We start from the raw sequence: 27,521 nt of genomic DNA on the forward strand, positions 1-27,521 counted from the left end.
TGTTCAGAGTCATACAGTGAGAGACAGAGATGGACTAGGATTCTAGTCTTCTGACTAGCCTCCTCCCTCACTCCCGCCCCCCTGCCCCCCACTTGAGCCATAGCTGAACTCAGAAGGTGATAGAGTCAGGCTGGTGGTAAGAATAGAATTAAGACCAGCAACCCTCAGCTCTTTAGTCAACCTAGTCAACCATTTCCTTCCTGGACCTTTATGATTGCTCTTTTCATATAGCTTTTTTTTTTCCCCCAAATAATACAATAGTTTATTTTTACATTATTTTGTGCCTTTTTCCATGTCAGTTGTAATCCCCCCCCTTTTTTTTTTTTTAAGATTTATAAAAGAACTGTGGTGTAGGCCACAGGTGTGGGGAATGAGAGGATTCACCAGGGACATAGTGGGAAGCAGAACAGGCAGATCTACTGAAGTACACTGCTGAGGGGAGCAGCATGTGAGACAGCAGAGGTCGTCAGCTCTATGGCTGGGGATTGAACTTGTGATGCAGTGGCTGGATAGCTTGATAGCTCTGAGACTTTAACCCCTGTACCACACAGGAGGCCACAGTGGTTCCTCTTTCTACTATTTTTTCTTTTTTTATTCCACCATTATCAACTTCTTTCCTTTATGACTCTTGCCTCTTTTGTCACCTTTTCAGTGACAGATGAGCCTTTCTGTGATAACTTTAGTTTTTAACTTAGCTGAGTGATACATAACATAAAGGATCATAAAAAGAAGTCTGAAAACTACTATATTGATAATTTATTTCATATTTGCTAACTGAGATGGGGTGAACTATATAAACACATTCTTTCCTGAACATTCAGATATGTCTTATGCTTTTCTTAAGCTTATGTTTGTGTGCCAGAGAAATGTTAAATTCATGGTATCCTGGCCCTCCCTGGTGGCGCAGTGGATTAAAGCACTGCACTAAGAAGTTTAAGCCACTTCCTCATGAGTTCAATCCCCACCTGCCCCAGAGGAGATCCACATGCTGTGGCAGACCTCTCTTGACCTGCTCCCCTCAGCAGTGTACTTTGTCAACCTGCCTGTTCTGCTCCCCACACTGTTCCTAGTGAATCCTCTCACCCTCCACACCTCTGGCCTGTACCCCAGTTCTGTATAAATAAATAAATCTTAAAAAAAATTAATGGTATCCTGGAATAAACAGTTTTTCAGTTATTTTGAATAATTTACACCTTTCTTTGTTTTAATTAATTTAGTCTGGATTCATGATTATTTAGAAAATGAATTTGTAGTCCATATGTTTTTTTATTTGTTAAGTATCCCAAAAGTCAAATAGGTAAACTGTGTCTATATTTTTTGAGTCAAAATTATATTGTATAAGATTAAAATATTTTTTTCTCTATCTTTTTAGACCAGTGTGCTTAGTTTTAAGTGAAATTCCTTTTATGTCTACATGGTTTTTACTTGTGTCAACATTTAGGTGAGTTCAATTTCCATAAAATATTTTCATTATAGTTCTTACAAATGCATTTAAAATTTTTTACTAAGTGATTATGGTTTGCACTATCAATTCTCTTTTGATGTTTTTTCTGTTTTCCTTTCTAGTATGCTGCCTCTTCTGTTGAAGGATAAACTCTTTATGCCCTCAGTTGTGACAGTGATAGCATTTTTTATAGCTTGTACAACTTCTTTTTCAATATTCGAAAAGATTTCTGAGGAAGAATTGCAGTTGAAATCCTTTTCGGTTTCTGTTAGGAAATATCTTCCATGGTTTACATTTTTTCCTAAAATTATACAACATTTGGTAAGTTGTTCAGTTTTTAAGTAATGTTTCTTAGCACAATTAAAAATATTTTACTATTTTACTTTTATAGTTCTTTGGAGATATAATTCACATGTATTCATGCATTTAAAGTTTTGATTTTATATAGATTGTACTATTATCACCACAGTATCATTTTAGCTTACTTCCATTACTTCAAAAGGAAATCCTGTACTGATTCCACTCTCACCCTAACCCCCAACCTTCATAGCAATTCATCAGTCTATGTAAATTCTGCCTGTATAGCTTTGGCTGTCTGGACATTTCATATACATGGGACATATTACTCTACTATGATAATTAAGAACTAAAAATATAAAAAGCCTAGAAGAAAACATAGGAGTTCTTATCTTTAGGTCATTGATTCATTTTGGGTTAATTTTTATGTCTCATGTGAGGTAGTAGTTCAACTTCATTTTGTCATTCCAGTGGCAATAAAGACATTGGAACCTTTGTTGCAAATTAGTTGATTCATGCTCAAGACAGTAATCAACTGAATGAATTGGTGTAGAAAGCTACCACACAGTTACTATAAGCACAGTAATTATTTTTTCTATGTACTCAATTTGGCAATAATAAAATGTGACTGGGATTTTTTTTTTTAAATTATTTATGCATACAAAACTGGGGTACAAGCCAGAGGAGCAGGAGTGGTGAGAGGATTCACCAGAGGCAGAGTGGGGAGCAAAACAGGCAGATTTATGAAGCACACTGCTGAAGGGAGCAGAAGGCTGGTCAGGAGAGGTCTGCTGCGCCATGCCATGTGGGTCACCTCCCTGGCTGGGGATCAAACTTGCAGTGAAGCAGCTGTGGCAAGCTTCTTGGTGTTGAGCTTTAACCTGTGTTGGGACTTTTTTTTTTTTTTTTTTAAATAATGAGAAACTATGTTTTGTTTTGGAAATTGGACTGAAAGCCTCAGTTGTGGGATAGGGGGAGAGATTATGTGATTTAACTAATAACAAGAGGGAACTGTCACAATAGGTCTTTTACTGTCTTAAATTCCTGTCTGCATCTAAACATCACAGTCTAGCCCAGATTCCTATTTCATATAACAGCAAAACTCATTTGCCACGGTTCAGGTGTGTTTTAGAATAAAATTGCAATCTTTAAGTTTTGTTGTTTCTTCCTCCCTGACTGTACCTGTGCACAGAAGATATGCTGTCAGAAACTTAAAGGTTTCTGATGTTTTCCTGAGGCATTCCTTAGAAAAATAGAGGGGATTAGCTAGGATAATGTTAAAACTCTGTGTGGCAATTTTTTCAGGTAAACCCAACGGGTTACTATAATCATAGACGATAAACTCTTCATATATGGCAAATCTTCTGTCACATTCAAAAGTACATATAGAAAAGTCTTTATGTAGTTGTTTCTGTTAACACTGGGGGTGCTCACACATGCATTTATGCACCTTTTCTAGCAGCTACAATTACTTCCTTTTTAAGTTGTGGGGCAACTTCCTGACTAGCAAAACGGGCTCAACTTCTATTTCTCTTCTGATTTCAGTGTTTTATTTTTCATACCTATCCAGGTTGCTTTGTTAATTTTGCTCAGCATAAAGTTCCTGGAGAGCTGCTGGGGTGTGGGCAGAAAGATAGGGCTTATCATTGCCTTCAGTTACTCATTTCATAAATTGTCTTTAATCAGCCTTGTGTGCAGTCACCCTGGCAAACCTGAGTTTTTGATTTCATGTAACTAGTTCATACATTCCCCTAATTAAACTTAGAAATTCTCTTTGAGGTCAGAAGACTATTTTCTTTCACATTCCCCACTGTGCTTAACTATATAGCATTAGCTCCTTGAAACTGTTCAGCGAACAAGAAATGTAATTTTCCATCAAAAAAATTTTCATAGATGTATTCTTAGATTAGCTTAGATTTTCTTTATATCTTATAAAGACCCAGAATTCTGGAGGATATATTCAGTTTAACCCTGACTAGCAATACTATCTATTACAGATGCCTTTCTTCAGTGGTTGATTTGAATCAGGTTCTCAGACTTTAGCAAAATATAATGGAACTCACTTGACAAGCTATGGTCTACCCCAGCAACTCTGATTTAATTGATTTGGGGTGTGACCTTGGCTTTGAGAGTCTTGAACACCCCCCAGATCATTCTAATATGCAGCCTAGGTTGAGAGCCACCAGAGGGAGAGTTTGGACTCCTGAGAGTTTGGACTTCAGTTCTGCTCATTAACAGCTAAAAATTAGTGTCATTAGTACATTTATATTTTCTCTTTTATAAATTCAATAATACTATTTTCTCCTCCTCATAGTTTCTTATCTCAGTGATCACTATGGTGCTTCTGACGCTGGTAACTGTCTCAGTGGATCCTCCTCAAAAATTACCAGACTTATTTTCTGTGTTGGTATGTTTTGTATCCTGTTTGAATTTCCTGTTCTTCTTGGTATACTTTAACATTGTAATCATGTGGGATTACAAAAGTAGAAAAAATCAGAAGAAAATCAGGTAGCTGTATCTGTAAGCAAATGTGAAAATGTTAACTGCAAAAAGTTTTTGTGAACTTTTTGCTATTTGCTATATATAAATCTATTATTACTTTGAGAATAATGGAATTATAGGAAATGTTGAAAAGTCATTGATGTTTACACAAATGTATGTAGTAACCAAAGCCCAATGGAGGCTTTTTTCTGATTATTATGTAGCCAAGATATATTGTAGTTTTATGATTATTCAAGTGGGAAAATAAAAGAAAAATTCCCTTAATCCTCATGTTTACTTAGGAAATGTTCTTGGATTTACTGCCTTGAAGAAAAACCTACAAATACAGTGAGTTAATATACTAGTCACTCTTTAAAGGAAATCAATAATTTTGGTATTTAAATTTAGTTTTCCTTACCCTTTAGAAGACAACAAATATGTAATTCATTTTAGAAATTATATCTCAGGGATTGAATTTGTAGTTATCTTTTTAATTATTGTGAGGAATTTAAAATGCCTTTTTATATGTGCAAATTTGAATTTTTTAACAGGGCAGTGATATTAAACCATGTTATTATTTATTGCCATGAATGTTGATTTACTTGACTGTAATTAAAACAATAAACTTTTTTCATTTTAAATCTAAGTGATTTAGTGAAGCCTTTTTTTTGCTTATGACCACTAGGTTTTAAACTTCCAGGATCATTCTTCAGTTAAATGACCATATACAGGACTTCATACATCTGTTCTCTTTTGTTATAACATGGTTCAAAGTTATCACTGCCCTAAGCAGTGATTCATATTATGCTTCTTGTTAACTTGGCCTTGTGTATTATTCTTTTATTAGCAAAAGCCTCTCTTTAGCTTTCAGTTAGTAAAAATAATGTAAAATTTATATACATTAGTTTCTCATGTGAAGATGTGTTTTTAGATGCTGATAAAAATAAAGCAATTTGCCTATCAACTTGTACTTTAATGTTTTTTTATAAGATAGCCATTAAAGTATATTAAGTAAATGGTAGTTAATTTTTTAAGGATTTATTTACTTATGCATACAAAAACTGGGGTACAGTTCAGAGATGCAGGGTGTGGGGTAAGAAGATTCACCAGAGACAGAGAGGGGAGAAGAACAGGCAGATGGAATAAAAAGCACTGCTGAGGGGAGTGTGGGTGGGTCAGGAGAGATCTGTCACTCTTTGTGGGTTAACTCCCTGTCTGGGGATCCAACTTGTGCTGCAGTGGCTGCGGAGAGCCTCATAATGCTCTGCTTTAAACCATTGTGCCACCAGGGAGGGCCCCGTAATTTATCTTAAATAAGCTACAGTGCAAGCCAAATACATACACACACATAAACAAATTTGGTTCTAGACATGAACAGCCACAGGCTCATGCAAGAAGGTATATCTAAGTCTGATACAAGAAGTAGATTTAGACAAAGCAAAAATCAAGAAGTATTTCATTCTCAAAGCAAATGTGCATAGACTCAAAGGGCAGGTCAGCTGAGAAAAGCAGCCTTGAATGGCTGCCGAATCAGCAGGAACATTGCTGTCCATGGTCACCATCTGTAATCAACGTGCCCAAATGTCAGCATCTTGGCTGCCTGGTATAGTTTTTATTTATTTTTTTTGTAATAGCATACTTGTGTTTTAACATAGTTTGTTATTTTAAGTTGATGATGAGGAAGTTTTAACTGCTAAATAAATGGAATGGAGAAGCATTACTTGAAAACAAACATTTTATAGACATTAGTACAATAAAATGCACCCACATTCAAGGTCTTAAAGGCAAATTCTGCAAACAAAACATTTTCCACACGACTTATTCTAACTGCATTGAATTAAGTCATAGCTTTTATGTAAACTTGTAAATCCAGTTGGAACTTTGAGGAATTAGGTTTCAAAATACTCAAGATGTCCAATGATGAGTTAGAGTCACAGAAATAGGCAATTTCAGACCACTTCTCTCAAACTCAGGATTCTAGGAATGTCTTAACATAAAGATAGGTTGTGCAACACTATTAAAGACTTCATTTTCTTCACTAATATACCTATCAACTAACTTCTAACATTTTTATTTTAGAGGGAAGTATGTTTCTGAGAAATGCAGTTTTCTCTACTGCCAATAAACGTACGTTTGTTTCTTAAAATGAAGAGAATAGGGGTGTATCAAATGTATCAAATAAGAAGCATACAGAAGTCATTTTCCTTTGAGGCCTTAAGGAGGGGAGAAAAATCCCCGATGTAGCATTCTGTCCAAATGATAAACCACAACTAAGTGAGTGAAACATTTACAAAAGTCAGGGCAGCCAAAGAAGCTTCTCTGTTCAATAGAAAGAGTAGTAGAGATGGATAGGATGTAACTGAATAATGGTTGGAGTAACACAAAGGTTTTAAGTCTCAATTGGTCTCTCTTCTGTTATGTTCATTGGAAGATCAGGGCCAAGTGTATCTTACCAGCCCCTCCTTCTGGGCCTCCCCCTCCCCCCCATATAAACATTAGTTTTGTGTGTGGATCTTCCTGCTTTGTCCTTCATATGGCCTCCAGGGGTGATAAAGCGAGAGTCATCTGATCTACAATGAAGAGAACTGGGAAATGATTCTTAGCCGACCCAGCTGTTCTGAAAGGCAAAAGCTTAGTATACCAAAAGGTCAAACATACACTAACCGATTTAATAGCATTAAACACATACCTACATAACTTGGATTACATGTGAAACCAATCTACTTGTTAACCCTTTGTTTTCCTACTAACATAGTTTTCTTTATATGTTTTGTCATATCCTAAGCTCAGTATTCAATGATAGGACACCAAGGAATTATACTTTTTGTAAGGACTATCCACTGTTCTTAATATTTAACAGATAGATTATCTTAAAAATCTTAAATAGTACTAATAAATCATTAGTAAAGTCAACTAGGCTTGATAATTTGGTTGTTGTTTAGTACCTGTCATTTAAATTTTGAAGCATTTAAATAGTCTTTTTTTAAAATAATCTTTTATCAGTAATTCATTTCTGTCTTAAGAGGTAACTGACATTTTTCTAATGGGTTATTAGTTATCTTCAATTTTAATTTGTTAAATTTTGTTTAGATTTTTACACAATATTTTTATTTTCATGATACACAGGATTAGATGACACGGTGTCTAATTTTGTCAAGACTTAAGGCAAATACCTAAGTATGGGACAGCATTTACCTACCTGTGGAAATGGTAAAATATAAAGTAGAAATGTTTAAATAATATGTTATCAAATTATAAAACATTTTGTGATTCCCTTTCACCTTTGTTTTGTGATAGAATACATGCTGATATAAACACCATAGAAAAATAGCAACTAATGCTTCAAAATAATTGGAGGGGATCACAAACTGACCAAAATGAAAGGCCTTTTCTTTAAATACAGTAGTCTGCTTAGCTCAATTTAAAAACAACATCACGTTTAAAGGTACTGAAAAATGGACTCCAATGTTTTATAAACGTGTGAAATTTTTAAAACAAAGTATTTTTCTATATGAACATGGGAATAAAGCGATATAAAAACTCATCTCTGAAACAGTAGCTCTTTTTTGTTAAGACCAACATATCTGAGACTTTAAGTGGGAAAACTGGTACCTAATTAAACTCACCATGAAATTTAGTCTGAGTTTTAAAATATACCTCTACCAGAGGTGCCATTTTCATAAATGTTTTATTAATAAGTATCTGTAGATCCTACAAGTATACAGAAGTATTCAGGATACAGCAGAATATTCAAGTCAAGATTCTCTTCCACATGCTTGCTTAAAGGGTCAAGAAGAAATGTATTATTTACATTGAGATTATCTACTGGTGTGTGCAGAAAGTTTAAATTAGCTGCAAGAAATTTTATCTAGTCAAGCACCTGGCCTAGTGCTATGAACTGGTATTTACTGGGCAGATTAATTACAAACATTTCTTCTGTTCCCTTAAATATGATCAGGCAGATGCAGAAGTTGGTGTTCATAGTGAATGCATTTCTTCTAAACGCCTGTGGAATATAAAAGATGATTATTAAGATTAGTTTTCAAATTAATACTCAGCATATATGTGACTTAGGAAATGACTTAAATACCATCTACTATCTAATTTGGTACCTAGTTTAGACTGGTGATTTCTCGATTGCTTAATTTTGAGCCTTAAGTGAGGTTCATTAGCAAAAACTGTCGATATGAATATTTTTCCATAGCATGCTTCAGACTATGAAGATGGCTCTTGAGGCACATCTGAGAAAGTTCTAAGACTTCAAAACAACTTACTGAAATCACAGAATCTACATGCCTTTGTCTATATAAGCCTTAAGGCCTTTTAGCAGGTGTTTTCTCCAACAGCTGCCCCCCCAAAAAAGACAGTATTTGCTGACATTCCTGTTCAGGTTATGTCCCTCTGGGGACTCCTAGTGGTGGCAGACGTGCTTGTCTGTTTGGCCCTTTAGTGCTTTCTCTGAAGAAGGCAGTCACTTACTAGCACTGCTGGCATATATTCCCACAGAGCATGTGAACTCTTCATTTCTTAAGTACCCCTTCCTTGTTATATCAGCAGCTGTGAAGAATTAACAAAATCCTCTGTACCAATTTGCCAGAATCCACCCACCTATAAGAGGACAGGTTGCCAACTTGACAAGCAACTTTTGCCAAAGCCTTGTTTGAGTCTGGTCTGAATTCCTGTGGTTTTTAAGCACTTTTATTGTCTTTACAGGTTTTCAGAACTAATGATAATACTATAAAGGAAAGGAAATGATAATACTATTATTAAACAGTTACAATGGGGGAGGTACTAATTAAACTATTAACTAATTTAACTAAATATTTTGTATACTATCCCACAAGATAAATTTTATCAATCCTTGTTTGAGGTCACACAGCTAAGTAGGTAGTAGAGTTAGTGTTGGATAGCCAATCAAATTTTAGCAAAGAATTTTCATCATCTAGTGATGGCTACTAAAACTGTGTTGGAAAACACTGATGTCAGTTTTAGGGTTCAGCAAAATATTTTGATCCATGTGAATGTCACAGCCCAAAAGTTGGGAGTGGTGGCATGTTTATTTCTGCACTGCTCTATTGGCTCTAGAGATGAGTTATCTCAGAACACAAAAATAATTTAGATTTAGTGATGTAGTTCATAAGTGTTATATATTGACAGGATTCATTCTTGATATAACAATTACATCTTCTCTAAAACATATTTTGTATTGTTACTTATCTAATCTTCATTGATCCCCTTTTGTCTAATGAATTGTCTGACTTATTAGCATGCTGATCCTGTCAGTGACGTGACCTGAATCTAACTTTCCACTGTTGTTATTCTGCCTTTTCTATTCAAGTTGTTTTGTGCCTAGGTGTCCACAGATTATCAAAATTACCCATTTTCAATTCCAGCTTCCTAGTAAAGTACAATGTTTCCATTCCTAGGGTTTTGGTGGCCCTTGATCCAAGATAATACAGAGAATGTGGAACTAACTTAAAAATCATGATCCTTTAAAAATGACCTAATCACTCTACCCTGAGGAAATCTATGTCTCTGTGTATTCCTGTATTACTGCTTATTCTTATATTGTTTATAATATATAAATATTGTGTCCTTAATTAGATAACTAGGTTACAAAAGGTTGACATTATGCATAGTGCTTTGTTTATATGAAGCTTCATACTTTAATTTACCAAATGATTTATCCAAGTTGTATCTTCACAAAGTCATCACTGTACCTCTGTTAACACTAGCTAAGAGCATTATTCTCCTAAACATATTACTTCTCCTAAACACATTTATTTGACTTTAGTACTACCTGTGGCATATAGGTTGCTGTCCTCTACTTTCGCATTGTTTTATAAAGGCTTATTGCTTTTTAAAGCAAATAAATTTTTATGGGGTGGTTCCCACTTTCCCACACACATGGGACAGAAGGCATAATCCCTGAAGTGTGAGAGAGTGCAGAAACTGGTATGCAAACAGGAAGTTGGCCACAGTGGTATCAGGAGTACTATGAATTTTAGAAGTTCCTAGGGAATAAACTCAGGAGGTGTAATACCTTCCTTTACTTCTATCAGTTGGGTAACTGTGACACAAAAGAAAAGCAATGAAAGGATATGGAATAGAGAGATGTGAGGCAACCTAGTATCAGATGAACCTCGTGCAAGTTTTGAAAGATTGGTGATATTTTGAGGATGGGAGAAAAGGTATGCCATGCAAAGAAGAGAAGAGCAGAGGTCAGGGGAAAAGGAAGCACTTTCTAAGGAATGTGTCTGGAGAATGGTAAGTAATCTGGAGTGAATGAGGTACAGGAGAAACAGGAAAAGTAAGCTGTGGCCATGTAAGAGAATTCTGCATATCACTATAAATTGGGGTTTTACTTTGAATATGGTAAATAATATTTTTTAAAGCAGTAGCAGGACAGGTTATTGGGCCAACGGACCACAAAGCAGACATAGGTTATAAAAGGAATGATGATAATCTAGATCAGAGGTAATGAAGAAATAAAATAGTGCAGGTGATGTGATCTGTCTTTTAAAGCTAGCCTGGTCAGCTGGTTCCAGTGTTCTTTTTCAATCAGTGTATAACTTAACATCTTGTCAGACTGCTCTTCTATTGTCTATAAGAATGTATTAAATATAAGTTCAATGAAAGCTCTAAAGCACATATTCCTATTTTCTTTACAGACAGTACCAAATCTGATAGTGTATGTAAAATTTCCAACTAAACAAAATACTGAAATTTAACAAAGCTAGACTTAATTAGAAAGGTGAAACAGTACCTTAGTTTAAGATGGCTTTGAGAAATTCATAGCTGTCAAGATGACATAATTCTATATGAAAGAAAAAAGATTTATTTTCAGAAAACAGCTCAGTAACTTGCCAGAGTCATGAGGCAAAATAAAGACTGGATCAAAAGGAAATGAAAATAAAGAATACTAATATAATATTTTATCTTATAAATAATATATTTGGGGCTAAAAATTCTTTCTTTAACAACCTATTGGTGGGCCCTCCCCGGTGGCACAGCGGGTTAAAGCACCGCATGAGTTCGATTCCCGCCGGCACCGGAGGTGACCACATGGCGTGACAGACTTCTCCTGACCCCCCGCTGCTCCCCTCGGCGGGGTACTTCGTCGATCTGCCTGTTCTGCTCCCCACTCTGTCTCTGGTGAAGCCTCTCGCCGCCCCTGAGCCTCTGGCCTGTACCCCAGTTCTGTATGCACAAATAAATAAATCTTTAAAAACAAACAAACAAACAAAAAACATCCTATTGGTTGCCTTATTTTGTTTCAGAATATATATTTTAAATTGTAGCACAAAAAATAAACCAGGAATTTATAATTATAATATGCTATGCTTTAATATATTGTCCTTTGTGCTAGATTCTGTAATCTTGAGGGTACGACTATGTCTTTAGATATGTTAAGTGTATACATGTAATAAAAAGCAGAGATTTTTAATGTTTATATAATTAATTATAGTTAAAAGCAGAATATGTATAACAAGTAAATAAGATGATTTTCATTAGTTTTGTTCACTAGTATATTTAGAATGTTAGAACATTGCCTGGTTCAAGGTCAAATTCAATAAATAGTAAATGAATGAGGCAAATGAGGAGATAGAAATTTATGTGTATTTGAATATATTTAGATAATTCCTTTAAGAAATTCTTAAAATGTCCATTTGTTTTCATTCATTTGTTGAATGTGCATTATGAATCTTATATCCAGGGTTTGTACTAGATTCTGGGGCTACAATATAGAAAGACTGCTCCGGCCAGAAAGAGTCCTGAATCCAGATAATTGTAACATCCACCATATTACAAGATACATTCATAAACATTCAGACAAGTGTTGCAGAAGCCTAGGAGATAGAGCAATTTATCTCTACCTAGGCAAACTGGGGACTGTTTTACAGAGAATATGATATCTGAAGCTGATCTTATAGAATGAGCAAGTATTTGCTAGACAGAGTAGGAGAAAGTGCAATCCAGGGAGAGAGAAAAAAAGTACAGAGGTCTGGAGTCCTGAGAGATTCCACAGGGCTGAGGCATATGGTGTGGAAGATGAGTTAAAATAACTACTTGCTTCGTAGCTGAGGGCTGTGAAGAAAATCATCTTATTAACTTATTATACATGTTCTGCTTTTAACTATAATTAGTTATGTAAACATTAAAAATCCCTGCTTTATTATTACATGTATATACTTAACATATCTAAACCACTTACATAAAGGATTTATCTGTCTCTATTTTGAGGGGTTTTACTGATTACTCTAAGAGTTAAATAGAAAAAATTGTTCACCTGTCAGGTAGCGCAAAACCAATTTCTACTTAATGTGCCAGAATATTTTTTCTCCACCTCAAGAACAGTTAAGTCTTCAGTCTATTCATTACTGTCTTTTTATAGTATTTTTATTTAATAAAACCTATTAAGACTACCATACAAATCTCTTTACTTATGCTTTTATCTTTTAACTGATCAATTTTTATATTGCTGACATCCCTTCTTCACCATTTGCTCATTTAAAAATTCATAGTATGTGAGATATGTCTCTGGAGAAAATGTCTATAAAATTTGTTACAGCTGGCAAATGTGTATGAGTCAGTGATAGCACATGACTAAATGCTTCACAGAAAATAAAATTTGTTTCTGTAGTAAGCAGAACTGTTTAAATGTTATTTATTTTTATGTTTCAAAGAAAATATATTGTGAAGTGCTGCATTGATTTAATACGCAACAATGTCTGTGTACATGCTGTAGAAGGAAAATTTATGAAACCTTTGCACAACTCCTTTAATTGAATTTTCCAAATCTCTCACCACACACAAATAATCAATATCTTCTGCAGAGAAAACCAGTCAGAATTATTACAGTCTTTCGTTTCAATTTTGTTGTCATCAGCACATACAGAGCACCTGGATATTTGTAATGTCTGATAGAAAGTTATTTATACCTTTTAAACCTATAATTGCTATTAAATACAAATCTATGGTTTAATTTTTTTAATGATTTAAAAGAAAAATTATCATTTCTAGTTAAGTATAAATATATTTAATTCTAATAGAAGACTGAAATAAAACAGCTTGTTTTTCCTTAAATCCTAGAAAAATTTCAAGTAAGCAGTTGTAATGTATCTCCCAAACAGTGATGACTAGTGTAAAACAAGAGCATTAACATTATTAAAGGAAAAGTATGGCCCACATAGCACAGCATAAATGACAGCTGCATCCTTATGAAGACCTAGGAGAACAAGTTGTCTACTAATGTCTGTTTGTGTCACCAAAACTAGTATCTTCATTTTCAATTTCCACATAATCCAAGAATATTAAAGTATAAGGACTTGTTTCAACATAAAGTGGGGATAAAGAACAATATACTTTTAAGTTCAGAAGATAACTTCAGTGGGCAGTTAGAGTGAAAAGATATATCAAACTATTTCAGCCATAGAACAGGAGGAATTTAAAATTTATCTTGTAGTTCAAAGATTTGAAAACTTCAAAATCCAGTAACTAATATGAAGCTTACAATCTAAGAACACAGTAAATTGGTTAAGTAATCAGAAACATAGTTTGTGTTTTTTAAGGTCAGAGCTAGAAATTCCAAAATATTTTGAATTATAAACAATTGAAACAGTTAACCTTTTTGAACAATGTGAAATTCAGATGGCTGCATTTCATTTAAAATATGCATACTGCAACCTACACAATTATTCTCAAGACAGATATAATATGTTTTGGACTAAAGCTAAGTGTCTAGATTTCTTATCTTGGCAACTGCTCTACAATTTGCTTACATTCTTTTCAAAAACATTTTGTTTACTGGAAGTTCTAGTCATAGACCAACAATGATGGCATTTTCTAATTCTCTGTAAAAAATGAAAATAGTAAGTACTATATAATGCCGCCTATTGACTTAGGCATATTTGTACCAAGTTGTTTTAAGTAGAGGTTGATTATGTAAAGTAAATAATTTCATGCTTTACCATGTGATGATAATGTGACATTCCATCTGTATCAACTCATTGAATGGTCATATGTTTTGAATTTTCAGCATAACAAATTAAAAATAATAATGAAAATTCACATTCAAATCTAACAGAAAAAGAACCTTTCATTTCATTATTTTTCTAATAGTCATAAAGCCAATATTATTAAGGAAAGTGAAGTTAGGCTTATACCCTAAGTAACTGGAAAAAGAAAAGAAGCCTTTCTTTATTTAAGAAATTTGCAGTTAGCAAAAGAGATCCTTTTTTATCCATAAGCCCTATCAAGAAGTTTTGATTTAAAGGTCCAGTTCTTCTGAGAATCTTAAACCTCAGTGTACATTTTCATGTTATTGTACATGTTTTAAATTTCTCTTGAGTGAGTTCTATAAAATCTTAATGTGTCAGATGTCTATTTAAAACTTAGCAATTACACTCCACTGTCTATAATAAAAACTGAAAATGAGATTAAACAAGCTAGCACTGAAGTAAAAAACTGCATAGAACCAAAGAATTGATTTGAAAGGGCAATGACAGCATAAAAGTTGTTTAGTCTCCTTTCACCTATCCTAGGAAAATTTTATAAGAATCTGAAGAAAAAAGAATCAGAGGGATATTCTTTTGACACTGAATCAAATTGTTTACTCTCATTTTCATAATTATTTAATAAATTCAATACTTAAGGGGCTAAATTTTATATTTGATTTCTAGCTATATAATTTCTAACATGAAAATTCCCAAAACATTTTAAAATTTAAACAACTCTGGGTAATAGATCAGTAAAAGAAAAAAGAGTACTAAAGAAAACTCTTTAAATACTATCTCTGAAAACAAATATTATAGAAAATACATATGTAGTGTAACACTTCAACACACCTCTCTTACTAATGGTTAGATCAATGAGAAAAAAATAAGCAAGAACACTAGAGCTCTAAAAAAAAAAAAGAAAGAAAACTCTATGAATAACTAAAGGTTAGGTCCCCAAGTAATGAACATGGAAAGCATATTAGTTTGAGATATCAAAAATGTAGCAAAGTCCTCTTAAAATGGATGTATGTATACAATGGAGAGAAAGTAACTTAGCAAAACAATTTACATGTGTCGGTAGGCATCATCTTTTCCAAGCAAGAACCAGAGAAAAAGGAGGGAAAGCCCTTTTTTAAATTAAAACACATCTATATAAAAATATATAACTCAACCTCAAATTATAAGGAAAATAAGCTTCAATCATTTTTTCAGGCATTATGTTTAAGAATTGCTGAAAAGCTAATGATAGCTTTACTACCTAAGGAATATAAAGAGCCAAGGCAGCTCTTGCCAAGAAACAGAAATAGAAAATGACCTTCTAAAATATATATTATCTATTAATATATAACATGACATGTTATATATTAATACATATATTAATACAACCTAGTTATATATTACTAGGTACATTTTATATATCATAACTCAGTTTTCATTTACACCATAAGGAACAATCAGTGCTTATTAGAAATTTTGAAACAATTTAATAATACAATTTCCTCTGTTCCTGAATAAATACTCAGTTCTTAGGGAAAACATGATAATGGGCAAATCAGTTTTAATGTCTAAAATATTACAAAATAGTTTGAAGGCTTATCATGTACAAACATAGATAATTGGTCTACACTGGATAACTAAAAGGGTATATAACTGGTTCAACACATGGAATATAGCCTTTTAATGTCTTAATATTTTGGGAAGGAAATTATACTTTTGGAAAATTTCCCCATTAATAATTAGCATTAATAATTCTATAATCAGATTATATAATTCATAAGTAAATAATATAATTTATAAATTATTCTGTAATTGTCACTTCATTTCTCAAACTTGTCAAATGACAACTACATATGATTATTAGTTCTATAAAATTACATGTTTTTTAAATGTCACACTATTGGCACAGAAAGACTTCTAGTCAAGAGATAAGCATTCCAATTTCCCTTCATAATTCTCAAAAACTTGCCATATTAGGAGAGACTGAAACTTAGTCACAAAGTATCTCAAGTCTTTCAAAGAAAGATTTAACTTTCATATTTTTAAATTACAAGAGAGACAGAAGTAGCTGCTCAGCTGAAAGGCTCAGAAAGCATGTTCAACTCCCTTCCCACATGAGCCTTGCAGGGGCTTGCCATGACCCAGCTGGCCTCAGGAACTGACCAGCAGGGAACCCCAGTGCTTTTCCCTGCAAAGTCATTGCTGGTATAGTAAAGATCCTATGCCCAGTCTAATAGCCTAGACTGCCTGAACCACTTTCAGTTATGCTTAATGTCTGGGATAACTAGATGATTTTAGTTTTTTTGGAAGAGGAAGCATGGAATAATGGAGAAATAACAGTTTTTAAGATAGGTATTTAGTTGCACCTTTAAGTAAGCAATACTTGTGAACAAGTTAATTAACATTTTGTGTGTTAAAATCTTTGTTCCTTATCTATAAAGATGATAATAATAGCTGTTTTGCAAGCTGCTGTAATGATCTACTGATTCCAATATGGAAACATACTAATTATTGGTTTGGTTTGACTATTTTAGCCAATTTAGTTTCCCATACTGTGAAATACTCAGACATAATACTCAGAGTTTACAGTAGATCAAATATCATTAATGATCTGAAAGTTTTCAGGGTACCAGTTACAGAGTAACATGTTAAGCTTTGTTTATCCTAATGCACCATTAAAGCTGTCATTTGCGAATACATTGTTGCCCCTATTTGTAGTATCAAAAGAACTTTGAATAAAAAGACAAAATTTAAATCTTAAACTGAAAATGTATTTCAAAGATATTTTAATAGTATAATCATGGAAGTTGATCTCACCAGACATGATCATCTATTAAAAGCAATACAAGATTTATTTCTCTCCTTCCATGCTTCCTTCCCTCCTCCTTTGGGCCAGGAGGACCCTGAATGGTCAGGGAACTTTCACCTGTTTTAGAAAGGTTTTCATTTTCTCAAATTCCAATCAGAAGCTGATAGTTAGCTCCGAATTACTAAGGAGTAGGATCATGCAGATATCTTTACTCCAATAGACATGTGCAACCCATAAACAAAGTGTCTCTTGATTTCAAAGATAAAAATCACTCTTTCCACAAACCAGTTCATTTTGCAAAACAGGAAAGGCAGCTCTCCTGATCATGTGTGACAATGCCTCTCTTTTTCTTTTTTTCTAATGAACTTGTCCTTTAAAAATGTAAAGTAAAATAAAATAAAATAAAATAAAAACTATACAGTATTTCCTTGTGATATAAAATTTTGCAAATGAGGCCCATGGTCTTTTAAAAGAAGAGCTTTCTCTGTACTAAAAAAAGGATTCATGGTGAATAGTTTTAAGTGGTGAAATGATATGAAAGGACCTCCTCACATAACTAAAACACAACCCTACCTTTGTTAGGAAGTTCTGGACTCTTTTCAAAAAGTTTTTCTTTGATTACTTTTCTCACTTAAAAAAAAAAAACAAAAAAAAACTCATGTTAATAATACATGAACTCTGAATCACTTCTCTTTCTGGAATAACAACCTCATGAGAAAAACTAACGAATATATTTATAGGTTTTAAGTACAAAATACAGTAATTTTTATTTTTAAATGAGCACAACACTGACAAAACCTAATGCCAGTTTCCATGGTCCATTCTTTACCTTCACATTCAAGAATCCCTGAAAGAGCATGTTCTGAATAAAGAATATATGGCTTTTTACATCTTTAAATAATATTTCTATCACATGCCCAGTAGTGGCATACATTAACAAGTCTACTAAATTAAACTGGGAGGAAAATAGTTTAAATGTTTAAAATTAAAAATATTAAACTACACATCTAAATATGCAAACAAGGAGTAGAGAGACAATAGTGAAAATTCATGAGTTTTTCTTACTTAGTTCTTTTGTTTTCTGCATTTCTCTTTTTAAGAATCGTGGTGCATGGAAGAAACCAATGAGATTTTCAAGCTCTCTACTGCCCTCCAAAGCCTAAAAGAAATTCATAAATGAGTTAGTATCTGTCTACAAATATGAGTGTTACTGACAAGTCCACATTTCCTTCATCTGAAAAATTCAAACTCTATATTAGAAAATAAAACTTTGTTTTGCAGGATAATTATTGTAAACCTTAAAAATGCCCAAATTAAAATAATTTATTAACTGAAAGACTAAATAAAACCAAAAAATGTTTAAATGTGAAAAAGTCAGATGATATAAAACATTATGTTTAACTGATGTTCATACAACAAGGAATTCCCATGAAAACTAAATTAAACCTATTGTCTGTAAACTCTTGAGCTGACTACAAATCTGGGACTTCTCCACTTTTCAAACAGGATAGTAGAAGTATGAAAAATTACTATAAAAAAATAAAAAACCAACAAAATATACCTGCATACTGCTTAAATTTTGCATTATTTCCATTACTTCTTCTGATGATTTCTCTACTTTAGATAATAATACCAAGAATCTATAGACAAAGAAAGAATATTTAGCAAGAGAAAGCATTTAAACAAGGCAAGTTATTTTCAGAGCTTTAATTCTCTTTAAAGGATTTTAGACTGTTTCTAATCTTTCACAATTTTCAATGTGGCAAAAGATATATTTATCCATACAAGAACTGGGGTACAGGCCAGAGGTGCGGGGGTGAGAGGATTCACCAGAGACAGAGTGGGGGGGAGAACAGCAGGTGGGACAGGAGAGGTCTGCCATGCCATGTGGGTCACCTCCCTGGTCAGGGATTGAACTTGTATTGCAGTGACTGCAGATAGCTTCACAGTGCCTGGCTTTAATCTACTGTGCCACCAGAGAGGGGCCGTGGCAAAAGATACAAATATTACTACTTTACTCTTTCATTCCTTTACAAACAATATATATAATCAAGCACCCTATCTTCCAGAGTCTTACTTTCAGCCCCACTGAAAATTGGAAAGACATTGACTTGCTATCCTTTCTCTTTAATACCACCATGAAAACACTAATGTACCTTCATCTTATTTAACATGATCTTTCTAGATCTATGAGTTAGTGCTACTTAGTGATTTGATTTTTAAACAAAAATAAAATGTTTTATGGCTTTAAAATATTTAAGGATAAAAAAGATAAAAAGGCACTCAAACATTTTTTTTTTTTTTTTTGGCACTCAAACATTTTTTATTGAGGCAACACTGTTTTACAACACTGTATATGATGATCTAGAAGTACAGGATTCCCTCTTCAAGTATTGTCAGCACATCACACCCACCAGCAGGGGCCCTATGTGCTCTGGTCCCCATCCCTTTTATCCTCTTCCTCTCCCCTTACACTTCACTAGCCACAATTCCACAGTCAGATTTCTAGAGCTTGTGATTGGCTTTATCTGACCCTTTGTTTTACTTCTCTGTATTTCGTAAATAAGTGACACCACTCAGTATTTGTCCTTCTCCTTCTGACTTATTTCACTTAGCATCATCTCAAGTTTCATCTGTGTTGTTTCAAATGTAAGTTTGTCTTTTGAAATATAACAAAGTAGTACTTCATTGAGTATTTCTAAAGTTGTATTATTTTTAATTGAGTTAATTATGATTTACAACACTGTATATGATTTGGAAGTGAGTCTCATACCTCTTCAAATGTATCAATACCATACCCACCACCAAAGTTATCAATGATCTCTCGCATATTGCTTCCTACCCATAGTATCTCCTCTCACAGTTTTAATTCTGAAGTCAGATTTCTAAAGTTTGTTTTGGTTTAGTTTGTTTGTTTCTTGCAACAAAGGCACTCTTAAATTTAAAAAATGGGGGGAGGGGGAATTCCACTTAAAATCACTTAAAATTCCACCTCCCAAACATACCTCTAGTTAGCATAATAGCAATCAGGAAAAATTCTCTTAGGTTTTTAAAATTATTTTTCTTTTTTGCTTTTTTAAAAAAACATGTATAACTTTAAATCACATTCCTTTATGTACGTGTGTACATATGTATATGTATGTATTTGTAATAGCCACATCATCCATGTGTCTATAATTTAAAAGGCTGCACATATCCTATCTAGTAAACAAAGATGATTTTATCACTTCCTTATTACTGCAATTTTAGCTTCATTTCCAATTTTAAGTTTTTTATAACTGTATATGATAATCTATACAACCATGGTCTAACAGAAATATAATCTAAGTCATATATATGTATATATAAGTTAAAAATTTGCCCATTAAAATAAAAACAGGGGGGGCCATCCCTGGTGGCGCAGCGGGTTAAAGCACTGCACTGAGAAACTAAAGCCTCCTCCGCATGAGTTCGATTCCTGCCTGCCCCGGAGGCAACCACATGGAGTGGCAGACCTCTCCTGACCCGCCCGCTGCTCCCCTCAGCAGTGTACTTTGTCGATCTGCCTGTTCTGCTCCCCACTCTGTCTCTGGTGAATCCTCTCACCCTCCGCATCTCTGGCCTGTACCCCAGTTCTGTATGAATAAATAAATAAAAATCTTTAAAAAAAAATAAAAATAAAAACAGGGGAACTTAATTTTAATACTATATTTTCTTTAACCCAATAGATCCAAGGTATTATTTCAACATGTAACCAATACAAAATTTATTTAGGTATTTTGTTTTCCCCCCAAAATCTAGCATGTACTTTACATACACAGCACATCTCATTTTTAATTAGTCATATTTCAGAGATAGCTGTAATCTTGGTCCTCCTTTTTGTCAGCAGAGTAGAAATCCAGCATCATCGTTTTTTCAGAATCTAGTATTTCAAGTGTCTGAGTTAGTCCTCTAAAATACTTTAAAAGAAACTATGATTCAGTTGGTCTGGTACACCAAAACATTTTTCAAATCTTGACATTTTTTTAGTCCAACTGTCAGGGCTCAGGGTAGATTCCTATGGTATGTTAACTATGAATTTTCTCTTGAGAAAGCCATATGACAAATTCAGGGTTTTTGCTGCCTTTTCAAATTTGTTTAGACAAGTCTCACTGTTAGAAATTCAGGGTTCTCTCACCCAAAACTGGGAAGGATGTATTCATTGATTATGCTTTTAATTTCTTCCACATTAATTTCTTGTCTCATGTCATATTAACATGACTTTCAAAACTTTTTGAAGTAATACAAAAAGATTAGTAATACAAAAATTAAAAATTAACATGTAAAAAAGTTACTGCTTCTGTCAATAAAAAAATAAACTGTTTTGAATAGGAGGACTCCTATTCAAGCGGTGGTTGAACAAGTCCATATCTTGGAATAGTAAATCTAATCATATGATAAACAACATTAGACTAAACACACATACATACAAATAACTATATGTAGAACTGAATAAAGATTAATTATGTAAATGCAAATTTCTTGGTTTTCATAAAGCATTATAGCTTTGTAAGATGTTATCATGTGAGTAAAATGGAAAAGAGAATACATGATTCTCTGTTATACTCCTAACAATGGCAAGTGAGTCTCCAATTTTCTGAAAATAAAGTTTAATGAAATACCTTATAGAAGGTAGTCACTATTATTGCATATTCATAATAGTGCTAATAGCAGCAGCTGCAAATTGCCAAGATGAAGAAAAACCAATGGCAGTGAATTAAAGAATGTATTTTTCTTTCAGAGCATAAAGGATATGGAAGTTCACATAAAATATTAATGTGTAGGTGTTTGTTTATAAATGAGTTTTATTGACATGTCACTAACTGCTTGTTTCCTGGGGAAAAATTTGTTAACCTCTAACATGGAACTGTATTTTCCTTTTGGAAGAATTCCTACATCTAAAACATTTAAAAATAACTACATTCTAAAACATTTATCCATAAGGGAAAAAAGGAAAGTGTAAATAAGCATACATTGTATGCCATCTTTGTATAAGAAAATAAATAAGAAAAATAAAACAGCTTACTTTTATAAAAACAAACAGGAAAGGTAAACTAATGAATTTGGTTAATCATGGGAGTAGGTAGAAGGCACAGGGTAAGGAATGCCACTTCTTTTATATACTTGTTTATAAAGCTTTGATTAGAATACAAACAAAAGAAACTACTTCAAAGTAATAGCTAATTTTTCAATTAAATAAAAAGTATAATTTTAATGTTATGTTTAGACTTCAAAGAACTAATCCAACTCCTTTGAACATAGTAATTTAATCATATACCTTAAAATTAAAGAGCAAAAAGTCTACAAACAAATCTTAATTGGTTAGCAAGTTTGTTTTAACAGTGCTATGATTCAGGAATTCTACATGCATTGTAGGATGAAGCAAATGTGTAAATATAATGCTGCTGATTAAAGCCAGCAATCTACTATTTGATAAGGGGTACAAATATAGAAAGGGGGAAGGTAAGGAAAACCCTATATCACTATGAATTCATGAATTTTAAAAAGGTCAACTAATAGAAGGAATAATGGAGCAAGGAACTCTGCAACTATCTTAGCAATAACTGAAATCAGAATGCTGTCCCCACATGTGCACATATGGAAAAATAAAATGTAACTCCAAACTTAATTAGAAAGCCCTCTCCACTGTGGCTAAGCATTATCCAATCTGTTGAAGGCCCATATAGGACAAAAAGTAAAGGGTTCATTCCCTGTTTGCCTATTGAGCCTGGAATATGGCTTTTCTCTGGCCCTTGAACTTAGGCTTATAACACTGACTCCCTTAGTTGTAAGGCTTTGGATTTGAACTGGAATTCTACCACAGGCTTCCTGAGTCTCCAACTTACATATGACAGGTAATGGAACTTAGTCTCCACAACTGCATTAACCAACTATTCATAGTCAATCACTCTATGATTTTCTAGTAATCAATTACTGATTATTAATGATTATTGAACCAATCATTTATTAGTTATTATATGAGTGTGTCATTAGTATATTACATATAAATATGTTATTGATGGTTTATATGGAGAAACCTTTATAATTGCTGACACAAAACATAAAATATTATGATTACTTGATCTAAAAGGTGAAGCCTTCAGTTTAATTTAGGACTTTAAAAATCCAAGTCTTTAGGGTGGTTTTACAAAATAATAAAACAAATCACACAAGTGGAATAAAGAATCCATTATAAAAATAATAAAATTGCTTTTCTGACTACAATGAGTACTTCTATAATGAATGAAAGAAAACAATAAGAAATGCATAATTTTTATATGCTGTAAAATACTTTGGCTTATATTTCACTAATTCTAATATCAAGTCATAGAGTGATAGATAAAATTAAAAGGAATCTTTAGAAGCAAACATTAAGAGATGTTAAATAGATTTAGGCAAATCCCCCAGTCACACATAACAAAAGTCTTGTTCCTTCATTGTTCCTTGAAAGCTCACTGCTATGGGAGTTGTACTTAAAAGAATCTGGAGCTCTAAGAAAATTGATGGGTTTGGAAGAAAGGGAAAAGGTAAGTTGACTTACTTACATAGTATCACTTTTGTCCAGAAACATCTCTTCCTTTATTGACTACTTATAAGTTTGTTATATTTTACATAGTTGTAACAGAAATTCACTTCGTTTATCATCTCTGCTTTCAAATATAAGATTAGATAAACTTCAAAAACTGTTATTTGGGCTGCCCAGTGGCCCAGGGGTTAAAGTCTCAGTGCCATAAAGCCATTACCAGCCATGAAGGCATGAGTGAGACTACTGGTCAGGGAGCTGACCCACATGGTACAACAGACCTCTCCCGTCTCACCTGCTGCTCCCCTCAGCAGTGTATTTCAGTAGATCTGCCTGTTTTGCTCCCTACTCTGTCTCTGTTGAATCCTCTCACCTCCGCCACACCTCTGGCCTATACCTGAGTTTTTGTATGCATAAATATAACTAAATCTTAAAAAGAAATGTTAATTGCCATTTGCTTTCACTGTATTTATTTTTGAGTTTATATATATGTGGGTGTGTGTGTGTATATATATATATATATTTTTTTAATATTAAATGAGTTAAATTAAAAAAGAATGTTTTCCTACTAATAATCTCAATGAAATTGGTTTCACTGAGAAAATGGGAATTTTGTTTATAGAAAAGCAGTAGTAATTTACAACAAAAATACTTATGGGGTAGGGTACATGAAAATATTTTTGGAGTAGGAAGAGCATATGGTAGGAAAAGCAGCTAGTAGAAATAGATAAAGGTGGTACAGTGATAAATACAAAAAGTGTCAAACAGAAATTTCTTTGAGAAACTCTTCCTTTTGTCCTTATTGAACTCTAAATGGCACCTTCTTTCCACAGCTTTTAATCAGACTATTCCTGATTAATACTATAGTTCAGCTACATCATTGAAAAATAAACTTGTGATGTTGATCTGGGACTATAGTTACAAATTACAACAGCACTATTGGCATGGAAAATACATTGAGTTCCACTCAAATGATTTAAAAAACATTTTGAAACATAACCCATGCCCATTTCTAAACTGAGGAATGCATATTTATTTACAACATAAGACCCTAAGTTCTACTTATACAAACTTCATTTTCTTCATCTTCTATCATTCCTTTATACTGTGTAGCACACAGAAGATACAACTGAATGGGTAAATGAGCTGAATATATGAACTACTTTTAAAATTTAACCCCCTATTCTGCTTAATTTAATTTTCCAGCTTCAGTGGCAGATATATTCTTTCCAGAAGACAAAGCAGCTGCTTGCTGTATGTAGATGTTATCTTCATCCACAGCATCAGTGGCAGGCCAGTATGAAAATGTTTGGTTACTGGTATGTAGCATCAGTTCCTCAAGATCCCTTACTCTGCTGGCTTCATTGTGTTCCTATCTCTGCCTTGAGCCTGCTATTTGTTAGACATTATATTCTCAGACAGCATATTACTTTTCCACCCATGTAAATCTGAAAAGAGTATTTTCCCTAGTTTTACTCTAGCTGGTCTCTTATGCATAGGCTGAGAGTACTGGGTTCAATAAGTATAAAAATGATGGCATCATCATCATCTATCATTATATGAGCACTGTGAAACACACCACAAATAGTTTTACTTCTTTAAGAAAGAATAATTCAACTTGTGTATACACTATACTACATTTCTGCAAGAAATGATTACTCAAACTATTACTTTAACAAATATGACCCTTAGCTTTCAAGACAGGTGTCTAAGATTTTGAAAGCAAACTTACTCATCATTGTCTTTTGTTGTAGGTTCTTTTCTTTCAGGAAAACTGAGATGATTCAATTTTTTTCTTTTTCCTATGTGCACACAATAAAAATAACATTGTTACAGAAAAATACATCAAATTTTAAATAGATATAAGAGGGCAGGTAAATTAAAAGGAAGTAGGAAAATGAAAAGTATTCTGAATTTTGCTATGGGAAAAAGTTAACTTTCAATAACTACTTTGTGTTTTTAATTTGCTGTCCTCCTAATATATTATTCTTTTATGACATACAAAAAAAATCTTTTGACCAAATTTCCATTGGAGGTTGGTAATAATATAACTAAAGTACATTAATAAGCCTTATTAAATAAAGGATACTTTCAGCAAGTATTTTAACAAAAATACCATACTAAAGTTTCCCGTTTATATTATTTCATCCCTATATTTTTGTCTCAAAGTTACTATTTAGAAAATAGTGAGTTCCCAATGGCATCACAGTAAAATAACTTTGATTTTAGGGATAAAAGTAACTCATTCTTTATATGCACAGATGTTAGCAAATCCATGTGAGGATCTTGAGTGTCTACTAAAATACTTCATTTGTAAATGTATCTATTTCAGGTAATCATAAATAAATGGTTAAGTTCATTCATAAGCTGCTATGTAGTAATCTAGTGCCATGGTTTACCTAAACTTTCACAAAATTAACAGAGGCACAAGAGAAAACATGCATATAAGTAAGACATAAAAATTAAGAATTGCTAACAGAAGATATGACTTCTTGTGGAACTTCAATTATATCATAAGTTATATTTTCTTATTTATTGGGAACTTGAGGTTTTAAGAGCTTGTTTCCTTATTTCTAAACCATATGTAAGATGACATATTGGGATAAGCAATGTAATGACTAAAAATGACATAATCTGATAGAAAATCCTTGACTGAACTTTCTTATTTTAAGACTTCTCTATGTAAGATATATCTCTATATATGTATATGTGTGTGTGTGTATGTATGTGAAAAAGCACATAAAACATGTATAGTTTAATGAATAATTACAGAATGAACCAGTGTTACCGTAACATAGGTAAGGAACCGAATATTAGTACAACCCACCTCAGGAACCCTTGCCATACAACTTTTTTAAAAAGAGAGCTTACTTAGTACTATAATCTTTGATAAATATTCACTTAAATATCAAATGGGATCATGTGACCAATCTTTTTACGGGCAAAAGGAATATTCCCAACATCCCTATTTAATTTCTATATGGAAACTGAATGTGTATTCACTTAAAATCTATTAACATTTCAATAGACATATGCAATCTACAAAGCACTAATTTTTAATTTTAAACAAAAGATTTATCAAGTATAGAAAACATAATAGTGTTGGCTTTAAGATAAAAAGAATTTGGTTAAAGTAAAATAAAAGTCATTCAAAAGTTTAAGATCTCATTTTGGGTTTCATTACAACAAATTAAGTAAAGTGAGGAGATTTTTTTGGTTTCTGTGTAGCTTTTAGTATATGCTTAGCACTCAAAATTTAAACAATAAAATGTGACCTAAGCTAATCACAGCATATCTAAAATATATTTTATTAAATTTAAACCTATTTAAAATTTTATATTATAGAAATTTGACATGTCACTGATTCATAACATTTCTAATATTAAAAATTAAACTGATAAAATCTAGATTTCTCCATATTTTAAATAATTATATTAGTAATAAATTATCAGAGAACAAGAAATGGTCAAAATTAAACTAACAATATTTTAAAATAAAGAATTTCATACTAAGATTAGGTTATTCTCTAATTGAACATTCTATAAACCTTTTGCAAATGCATTTAAAACAGTCTGGGGAAAAGAAGGGAAAGAAATATAAGAAATAAAATAAGTCTATATAGGATACACAAAATGTGGATAAAATTAAATGGACAACATGGATAAAAATAACATTTAGAAGTATCACTCTTAAACTGTAGTGCACCAGTGCCTGAATTATGTGCCCTTTAATTTATGCACATGATGGATAGCTTGTTAAGGGGTGTTATCTGTAACCATTATAATTGATAGTAGCTGAAGGCAGTCAGGCCATAATTTTTATTTAATGGATGGGACAGTAAGGGAACAAAGTCTGCAGTAGCATTTTAAAATAAGTGCCTAGAAAGTTTACATTATGTCTGAAGTAATACCTATATTCTAGTCTTTTCTAAGTTGAATTCTTTTAAGAGAAAAA

General features: G+C 32.9%; 2 protein-coding genes across 3 annotated transcripts in view; one reads left to right on the forward strand and one right to left on the reverse strand.

Annotated features, from left to right (window-relative positions):
* The window catches only part of ALG6 (ALG6, alpha-1,3-glucosyltransferase), a 28,172-nt gene extending 23,121 nt beyond the window's left edge, over positions 1-5,051 (forward strand). Inside the window, exons 13-15 of the mRNA XM_012722040.1 lie at positions 1,373-1,441; positions 1,567-1,765; positions 4,056-5,051. Of these exons, the coding sequence (XP_012577494.1) occupies positions 1,373-1,441; positions 1,567-1,765; positions 4,056-4,253 (466 nt within the window). The 3' untranslated portion in view covers positions 4,254-5,051. The remainder of the gene's footprint in view (positions 1-1,372; positions 1,442-1,566; positions 1,766-4,055) is intronic.
* An 810-nt stretch (positions 5,052-5,861) lies between these two features.
* Positions 5,862-27,521, reverse strand: part of ITGB3BP (integrin beta 3 binding protein (beta3-endonexin)) — a 35,427-nt gene continuing 13,767 nt past the window's right edge. Inside the window, exons 4-9 of one of the 2 annotated variants that reach the window (XM_004679509.2) lie at positions 25,300-25,369; positions 18,588-18,666; positions 18,092-18,185; positions 17,600-17,656; positions 10,989-11,039; positions 5,862-8,228 (exon numbers count right to left, since the gene is read on the reverse strand). In XM_004679509.2, coding sequence (XP_004679566.1) covers positions 10,990-11,039; positions 17,600-17,656; positions 18,092-18,185; positions 18,588-18,666; positions 25,300-25,369 — 350 coding nt within the window. In that variant the 3' untranslated portion in view covers positions 5,862-8,228; position 10,989. Of the gene's footprint in view, positions 8,229-8,839; positions 8,958-10,988; positions 11,040-17,599; positions 17,657-18,091; positions 18,186-18,587; positions 18,667-25,299; positions 25,370-27,521 lie in introns of those variants that run through there. The other variant, XM_012722773.1, reaches the window with a different exon arrangement.

Source organism: Condylura cristata, unplaced genomic scaffold (genome assembly GCF_000260355.1).
Source record: "Condylura cristata isolate star-nosed mole 26May11 unplaced genomic scaffold, ConCri1.0 scaffold00008, whole genome shotgun sequence".
NCBI classification, from domain to species: domain Eukaryota; kingdom Metazoa; phylum Chordata; class Mammalia; order Eulipotyphla; family Talpidae; genus Condylura; species Condylura cristata.